This window comes from Setaria italica, chromosome IX (assembly GCF_000263155.2).
Source record: "Setaria italica strain Yugu1 chromosome IX, Setaria_italica_v2.0, whole genome shotgun sequence".
Taxonomy (NCBI): domain Eukaryota; kingdom Viridiplantae; phylum Streptophyta; class Magnoliopsida; order Poales; family Poaceae; genus Setaria; species Setaria italica.
Genome location: NC_028458.1, coordinates 10,588,642 through 10,597,662, shown reverse-complemented (window position 1 = coordinate 10,597,662; position 9,021 = coordinate 10,588,642). Strand labels below are relative to the sequence as shown.

The 9,021-nt window shown below is 42.3% G+C and overlaps 1 protein-coding gene across 1 annotated transcript; it reads right to left on the bottom strand.

The window, feature by feature from the left end:
• Positions 1-4,814: 4,814 nt before the first annotated feature.
• On the bottom strand, positions 4,815-8,160 carry LOC101758773 (vacuolar protein sorting-associated protein 2 homolog 2). The gene is made up of 11 exons (XM_004982289.3): positions 8,127-8,160; positions 7,656-7,700; positions 7,132-7,166; positions 6,623-6,673; positions 6,435-6,539; positions 6,279-6,350; positions 6,082-6,153; positions 5,530-5,610; positions 5,370-5,405; positions 5,211-5,275; positions 4,815-5,087 (listed from the first exon to the last, which is right to left on the bottom strand). The coding sequence occupies exons 1-11, from the start codon at positions 8,158-8,160 to the stop codon at positions 4,988-4,990; spliced, it is 696 nt and encodes a 231-aa protein (XP_004982346.1). The 3' UTR covers positions 4,815-4,987.
• Positions 8,161-9,021: the final 861 nt, after the last annotated feature.

The window sequence follows — 9,021 nt, the reverse complement described above, 5'->3', positions numbered from 1 at the left end:
GTAAAAATTTTTTATGGTTGCATGACAAATAGCAGAGCAAATGGCAGATTTGTGGTCCTATGATAGTTTGGAGGTGGACTACGGTTCTTACACATCCTACTCATCATATCTTGCTCAACTGAAAGGAACCTTCTGCACTTTTGGCGCAAGAGCAATGGTTGATGCACTTTTGGGCAGCCATCGTCAGCTGAAGAGGAACAAGTGTATGATGATCAGCAACAGATGCTCATGCATGAGGTTCGAAAAGATGCATGAACGACTGCTAATAAGCTGTCCGGTACCGCAATTCCGCTCTGCGACGATGACAGAGAAATATTGACTTACTACATTGATTATAAAATATACTTCCATAATATTTGCTCTTGTCATCGAGATAATAAACGGTTGTAGACATTGCTAGTAAAGTTTAAAAATGTTTTAACTTTGGACAAACATGGATGGACTTATACTTATGATTTGAGAAAGTAACACCTAAGGTCTCATGCCTTGTTCAACATGGTAGTTTTGATAGGGCAACATTGGCCTCGTCAGTTGTCACCAAGGGGGATTCCACATCCATTCCGTTGTCACTGCCTCCTCTTGCTGCCTTCCATAAGCGGGAGATGGAGTCCTTGAACCTTAACCTTAGCCTCAGTTGACGACTGCACAGCAATAGCAACGGTGCTACAGCAGCGACGGCATCGTCAGCTAGTGTTCGTGCTTGAGGAGAGGAATAGAGAAGAGGGAGAGGAAGCTGTATTTGATTCACCTGCAAGCACCAATCTTATAATGTACGCAATTTTCTAAAAAGATGACGGGAAGTTCGTAAACAAAATGGGACGTTCTACTAGGTTCTGTGGCCCATGTAAGCTCAGTTCCCGTTCCCCCACTATCGAATCCGACGACCCCCACTACCTCACTCACCGTCGCCGTACGCCCGGGTCCTCGCGGCGGCGCTCTCCACTTCGAACAGCAGGAGCACAAGTCTCTCGCCGCCTTGTCTCGCCGATCCCCGGTCCTCATCGGAGGTAGAACCCTCGAAGCCCCATTTGCCCGCACTGACCTCTGCCCTAACATCTCCCCATCCCATCCCGTCCGCAGGTTGCGCGGCGAGACAGCGAATGGCACGGCGATACCAAATTATTTTTTGATAGTACAAGCAGTGTCTTCCTCAATGGTTTCCTGCATCATGTCATCGTTCAGTTTGGGGTAGTGGCTGTAGACGTTGAGGGGAAGACATGGCGGATGCTTACTGTGCCAGATTATGGGGTTAATGATATCGACTGGCAGCCTGGTTTTCTTGGTCAATACTAGGGCTGGCAAAAAAAAAAAAAAACCCTCGAAGCTCGTGAGCTGACTTAACTCGTTTATAGGTTCGGCTCGGTTCAACTTGACTCGATCTTTAAACAAACTAAGCCAAGCCTCAATTTTAGCTCGTTTCCTTAACAAGCCAGCTCGTGAACTGCTCGTAAGTTGTTCAATTAGCTATTAGGTTCGATAAATATAACAATACCAACTTTATTTTGTATCAATACAATTGTATTAGTATCATTTGGTTAAAATAAACTTGTCTTTCAATTTGTAAGTCAAATTTGATGCTAATTAAGTGTATTTTGATTCTCCAAACATCTATATTATTCTAATTTATTAACTTCTATTATTTATTCTTGTAATATAATCATGAGCTAAACTTTTAGATATTATTAGCGTACTTAAATTGTCATATATTGATTAATATCATCATTGATCTTAACTTTAATATTGAACAATGCTTGGCTTGTGAGCCAAACGAGCTGGCTCGAATTTTCAAACGAACTGAGTTTGACTCGAGTTTTAGCTCATTAACCTTAACGATCCAAGCCGAGCTAGCCCGTTATGAAACGAGCCGAGCCTTAACGAGTCAAGATGGCTCGTCAGCCACCCCTAGTCAATACCAAGGGCAGTTGTGTTGTATAAATGAGTGTGATGATGAAAATGACCTATTAATCTGGGTTCTTCAGGACTACGCAACGGGTGAATGGATATTGAAGCATCATGTGAGCATTCAATGGCTTTGTGAAAAGGTGATGAAATCCACACCGTAGCAGATTCTACCATGTGATCACGGTTCATCCAGATTGCAATTTGATTCTCTACGTTGCTGGTCCGGAGAACACACTGATGGCATATCATGTCGATCGTGAGGAAGCATTGGTTATCAAACATCTTGGATCAAAATGCCAGCCACGATATATTCCATATACTCCATTCTACACAGAATCATTGACAAATAAGCACTCAGTGTCACTTCGCTGGACCTCTTTGGTAGTTGTGCAATAAATGGTATGTAGAAGTTTGCAAGAGCTGGGTTTTCACTTCCAAGCAGTAGTTTGGGTAAATTTGTTTGAGATTGATGGTAGTTCTTATTGTCGCATTTCTGAAGTTATGTTTTTGATGGTTTGCTTGTATGGCCATCTTGTAAGCTAGCTTTACATTGGTTAGTTCTTTCACTGAACGTCGTTATACTATTTATTCTACTGAATACTATTTTGCTAATGCTTATTTGTTGCAAGCATAAGCATCTTTAAATGGTTGAATGTGTGTGGAATCCGTGCAGACACATGACTGGTAGAAATAACTCCAGTTTGGGTAAATTTGCTTGAGATTGATGGTAGTTCTTATTGTCGCATTTCTGAAGTTATGTTTTTGATAGTTTGCTTGTCTAGCTACTCCCTCCATTTCAAATTACTATTCGTTTTTGCTTTTCTAGATACATAGCTTTTGCTACGTATCTAGACATAGCATGTATATCTAGGTGCATAGCAAAAGCTATGAATCTAGAAAAGTCAAAACGAATAGTAATTTGGGACGGAGGGAGTGGCTTGTAAGCTCGCTTTACATTGGCAGTTATTTCACTGAATATTGTTATACTTATTTTACCGAATACTATTTCGTTGATGCTTATTTGTTGGGAACATAAGCATCTTTAAATGGTTGAATGTGTGTGGAATCAGCGCAGATACATGACTGGTAGAAATAACTCGTAGTTTAGTGTGAAAAAAATTCATGGATAGGGTTGATGAATTGAGAATGGAATGTATGTCAGACAAATAGCTATAATGATCTCGAATAAAAAGTAGTTTCCAGTATCTACAGATGGCCCATGGATTGCTGTACTTGGGATGGCCTTCATAGTCTATTGATCTGATTATCTGAATCTTGGTAGTTCTCAATAGTATGCAGACTCAGATGGATGCTATTCATTTTTTTTGAAAATCTTACTGAATCTTCTGAAAGGTTTGGAAGTCAATGATTATCCTTTGAAGAACAAGATGATTATTTTCTTTAAGGTTAGTACATAGAGAAATATCATTATGTTTGTTTTAAGGGTTTTAAAACATCTATATGATTTTTCTCCTACCTGTTCAAAAACGAGGATTCAAGTAGTAAAAGACAAAAAAGATTGTGAATTGTATTCTGCAACATGTGAATCATTCCTTCTTTTTGTACCAAATCAACAATGAAGCCATGGTCTATCAAATAATACCATGTTAACATAAATTACTCTGAATTGTAATCATGAGTATTTCTGTTTTCTCCTGAGTATTCTTCACGTGTGAGCTACGTAGCATATGTCTTTTTGGAGTTCCAATCTTTAGCTCTGTTTGAGATTGTTTTGAATTCCGTTTCCTTCAGCTGATTATTCTGCAATGTAGTAGTTCACCAGGGAACAAATCAAACATACCGTTGTCCTGGTATTCTGCACTTCTTTTTAAGTAATCCGTTTTAAGTTTTGTTGTTTTACTAATAGCATCCAGTCAGATATCTCTGGTTTGAATCTAGATAGGGTAAACAGATCTTTGATCAAGCAGCTGGCTGCTTATGCAACAATGTTCAGCGAATTGCCTACCGATCTGCCCCATTTGCGTGAACCTTCACTTGCAGTTCTACTCTTTGCCTCCCTGAAAACGTCATGACAGGGATCATTTGTCTTTCACCTGTAGCTCATCCTCCCCGATGTTTGATGACCAAACGACCTGTGCCGTTTTATGCAGTCATGGTTCGGCCAAAACGATAAATGAGTTACATGTGGTCAAGCAAGATGACTAGCGATTCTGGTTCTTTATTCCCCAATCCAGCCTTTTGTTATGCAGCACCAAGCTTGGTTATTTGTATATTGTTTCTGATTTCAACTCCAACAGAGTTGCTATTTGACTCTCAAAGTTAAAATTTAGCAAGTTGGTAAGAAAATCGTGATCCAACAGAGTTGCTATCTCCATCCCGTTTAACTTACCAAACTTCCCCTCACACTTGCTAAACTTGGCAAGCCAATTTATCTTGCCAAGTTGTGCATCCCACGCGCAATAATTGCCAGAATGGAGAGTGCAAAATGGAGAAGCCGTTGTAATACAAAATGGAGAGGTCGTTGAAGTGGATGGAGAGTGCAGATTTTTAGAGAGAAAACTAGTTGTTGTGATTTGAAGAATAGAAAATGAATAGTCTGTTGGAACGAGCAACTCAATATAGAGATGAATCTTTTTGCCAACTTAGATAGAGTCAAATAGAGAGAAAAATGAATCTTTTTGCTAACTTGGATAGAGTCAAATAGAGAGTCAAATATGGATTAAGTTTGGTTCCAAACACTTGCAAAACCAAGCACGAGATGGGATCAACGAGCACGCATACACCGGTTGCTATGCAATCCTCTGTCATCCATAGCGGTTGCTCCAGAGCTGTTGGGCTCTGTGGTTTCGCCAAAGGAAGCTGTTCTATGCTAGGCGTAGATGAACTGAAACTTTGCCTGACCCAGCTAATCGACTGTGGCGGCAGTCCAGTGGTCGGAACACCTAGGTAGGTTCAGTGTGCAGACAGTCCTCAGAAGAAAGAAAAGACTAGGTAGGTTCAATCGTATCATGTGCAGTTTGATATTTCCCTACAACATAGGCAGACAACCATGTCATCACTAAACAACTTTACATATATAGGATGAATGACTACTATTACAAGCTCCTCCTTGAGCAGCTCGGACTCAGATGCGGCGGAGAGATGCCAATCGCCTCTCCAGATCGTCCACTTCAGCGGAGGATTCTGGTGGTGCCGCCACGTTTCTTGCAGGAGCCGCAGCATTTCTGCAGAAACCAGAATTAGTTTAGGAAGGGGGGAGAACGAAAAGGTTAACAGGCATATTAATGGGGGCAAGACCAAAATTTGAACGGCATGGTGTTATCAGTTGTAAAATATCATTTGCATACCGTGCTTGGCTGTTGTCAACTTTCTTGTTAGTTGCTCCAATGCGACCTTTAGGAGCCGAAGAAAGCTGCATTTTCACGAAAGCATTGGAAACAGTAGGTCAGAACTAATACTCACTCAGTTTCTGCACAGACTGCTACTGTGAGTTGAAAGAATGGTACCTGAGAAGCCACATCGACGCCAATCTCATCAAGGACCTGCATATCCGACAGAGGGGTATATTGATACATGAGCTACCATGGATGGAATTTACATTGTCTAGTAGAAATCAAAGCAGAATTCCTAGAAAGCTGTTAGCTGAAAACTTAGGCAGTAACTTACCTGGTTTGTAAGCTCTTCGGTTTCCTCCTCCGCCTCATCTTTGTCGAGCGTTTCATCAATGGCATCGGACATCATTTCAAGCTGCATAGAAAGGGCCATTTCAATATGAGACAGCTATAAGCCTACAACATTCTTTAAACATGTCAGCAACATCTGATAATGCACTCAGATCCCAGTTATCTTGGAGAAAAGATTAACCACTTGCTGTCATATTTTATATTAGTTTAACACACTAGCAAGCTGCAAATATTGTTACTGACATGAAGAAGGAAATATTTTTAGGATGCTAAGAGGTTCTGCTAGCTTGTGAAAAAATAACCGTTTTACATCAGGGATCACGATCTTGCAAACCCATGAGACATATCGTTAATGTTTATACTCCGAAACATATGTTTATACTAATAGAGTTGGATATGTTTTATAATGCTTTTGCAGTGCTCTAGTCTATCCATGTCTATAGCAACCAAGTAGGCTGGGCATGAATTGTATGACACAAGACTTCCAGCTTTGAAATTTGAACTAGTTTATCCAGCATAGTGTCAATGTTATTACCGTCATGTCCAACTGAGTTGATTGCTTCTGGAATTCTTTCATGACCTTTATCTGTTTCACCGGTTCCATTTGCTGAAATGTGCAGTGAAATACAGAAGTTCACTTAGAAGACAGTCCAACAATTGTTCACAAGCAAAATTTCTTAAGAGGATGTGTTGATACTAAACAACAGCTAACATGACTGTCTTTCATCACACCTTATTCATTGCTGCCATCGCTTTGCTTGCACCTTTCATTCCAGCGGAGATTGAAGTGCCCGCATACATTGCCTGAATAAACAATGGATGTGTTAATCACAAATTAGTCTTGTCCACAATCAGAATAGAAATTCAAAAAAGGAAAGGTATCCATGCCTGTGTGTGAGTAGCTACTCCACGAATCTGTGCCCGTGTGCCTTGCAAATTGAGGATTTGTTGCCTCAGCCTGACAAGTTGCCGAGCTAATATTTTGGTTGCCGCCTTGAGAAATCCAGATCATCTATTGTCAGAACATTGGACAAAGAAAATAGGGGACTACATATCTTCCATAACTTCAGACTCACCTCATTTCCGGTCTTGGCAGTCTTCTTTATCTCCGCAACCAGCTTCTTCTCCTGCACAATTACCATTGCGACTATCACCAAACCAGACAATACAATTTGCACATAGATACTTGGTATGGCCTTCTGCTGGGCCTGCCAGTTGTCATACCACGCTGTGGCTCCTTCTAGTAAAAGAAGTTATAGAAATGACTTAACAATAAACAAATATCCTACAATTAGTATCCTCTAAAATGATAAACAAATTTCCTATAGTAGGGCAGTTGAAATGAACTAATAACAAACAGATGCCCAAGATAGCTACATCTTATCACACATTCCCACTCCTCTAGACCAGAGAGATTTATTTTGCAGTCAGACCATAGATACCGACAAGACTCATTCCAAGAACACAGCATTGAGTAGTAAAAAAATCTTTAAATAACAGAAAATGGTGGATTTAATACAACAAGTTCATGCCTCTGCTCATATTGTAGTTATACTTAAATGTTTCAGAACAGCATACTGTGTACCTCCATTTGCAGGGAGCCAATCTCTCTCTCAACTCCTAAAATATGTAAAACAGAGAATCGATGTCAGAAAAATTGGCACATTGCCCACACTATGGTGAATTCTGTAACCTAGTTTGAAACTGAAAGAGCTGCTGTAATCTAATTTGTTAACTCTAACAAGAGAAACGATCAAAATATCCACCGATTTTCCAAATTTTTGAACTTGTGCTGGTCTGATCCGATAAAACGCAGGACCAATAGCAAACGTGGCAACAATTTCTGGATTTTTTAGCATCACTGGAGAGCAATATTAACTAAACAACTGCTACCTAAGCTCCGCTCTATTTGAAACTGAATCACAGGACAGCTATATCTAATTTGTGCAAAATCTGTAACAGGCAATGACATATCCACAAATGTCCCAAATTCGTGAAATTGTACTGGTCTGATTCAATATAACACAGGTTGAGTAGCAAATGTGTCAGCAATTCGCAAAAAGCTTCCAACCCCTTGGTTAGAAAGTAGAAGAAGCAAATTGTTCTCACCCCGCGTGGCCACCGCCATTTCACGTTTGCTGGTCCTGAGAGCCTCTGCAAGCGAAAAATAAACATCACATCAGCAGCAGTAAGTTCAGCGCGCCAAGCTTGTGATCCGCATTCCCCGCCACAAATTTTGGCAGAACGACCACCACGCCCCCGAGAACGAACCCTTGATCTCTCCCTCCCCCCCACAAAAAAATGCATGCCCGCCCCAAAACCCTAACCCACCAGGCTACCAAAGCACTCAATAGAAACAAAACACCTCCGGCCCTCCCTCCCGCTCCGCCAAGGCGGAAATCCATCGAAGGCCTCGCCTCCGAACTGCAGGGACGACCCCTGCAGCCGAAATCGCCGGATCGAAACAGGGGATCGCCCCAAATCGACGGCGAGAGTTCCCCAAATTTGCCGAGCATCACACTACAAACCCACCCGCCCCCAACACCCGCGACGAGGGAATCCAAGGACGATTAAGCGCACCTTTGGGGTCGACCTTCTTCTTGAAGATGTTCATGGCTGCCGGATCGCTGGGGAGACGACGAACCGCTAGCGAACGGGGGCCAGGAGCAGGCCCGCCTCTCAGTAGCGTGCGCGCTCTGCGCTCTCGCGCTGCAGATTTGGTCGAGAGAGAGAGAGAGAGAGAGAGCGCGGGGGTGCGGGCGTGCGGCGCGTGCTGTTCGTGGGCGAGAGGAGCGAGAGGGGGGTGGGGGAAGTCGGCGCCGCGCGAGCCCAACGGGTAGTGAGTCGCCTCGCCGACCCAGCACATCTTTTAGGTCAGGTCACTCTAGTAGCCGTTGCGAACGAGAAAACAACGCGCGGCGCTACCTGCACATGGACCCGCTCTCGCTGCGGACACGGGGTGTGGGGTCCACGGACTGATGGGACCCTTGCGTCATGGAGTGACTTGGAGCAGTGTGTGTGAGGTCTCTGGAAGGGGGGAGAGTGGGGAACCCGGGCGCAGCGCCTTGGGATTGCACGAACTGCCCCCACTCCTCCCTGTTTTCTCTTTGTTTTGTTATTTTATTTTTTTGTACAATTTGATTTCCTTTTTTAGGGCAAGTACAAATTGATTTCCTGCCTTTTATAGTTCTATACTATATGCTCCTTGGTATACGTGGGCGAAGATCATTTTGCTGGCCATATCGTCAATTTATTTCCTTAATTTTCTGGGTAGAAGAAAGCAGTATCCTATGAGCTTTCTTAATTACCTAATTCTATTTTCATAACTAATATCACCTCATCGTGAAGTAATAATGATACATAAACAAAGTCGTGACTACGCCTGCGCTAAAAAAATGATCGTGAAGTTCGTGACCAGATGTCCTAAAAAGGGTTCTATCCCGTTGTATGTTCCCTTGCTACCCAAAATGTGGCC

Coding starts and splice junctions, on each gene's coding strand:
- LOC101758773 (XM_004982289.3), bottom strand. CDS start 8,160: ATGAACATCTTCAAGAAGAAGGTCGACCCCAAAG. Junction 7,701..8,126: donor GAAGAAGGTCGACCCCAAAG/GTGCGCTTAATC, acceptor TTTCGCTTGCAG/AGGCTCTCAGGACCAGCAAA. Junction 5,406..5,529: donor CCGAAGAGCTTACAAACCAG/GTAAGTTACTGC, acceptor TCGGATATGCAG/GTCCTTGATGAGATTGGCGT.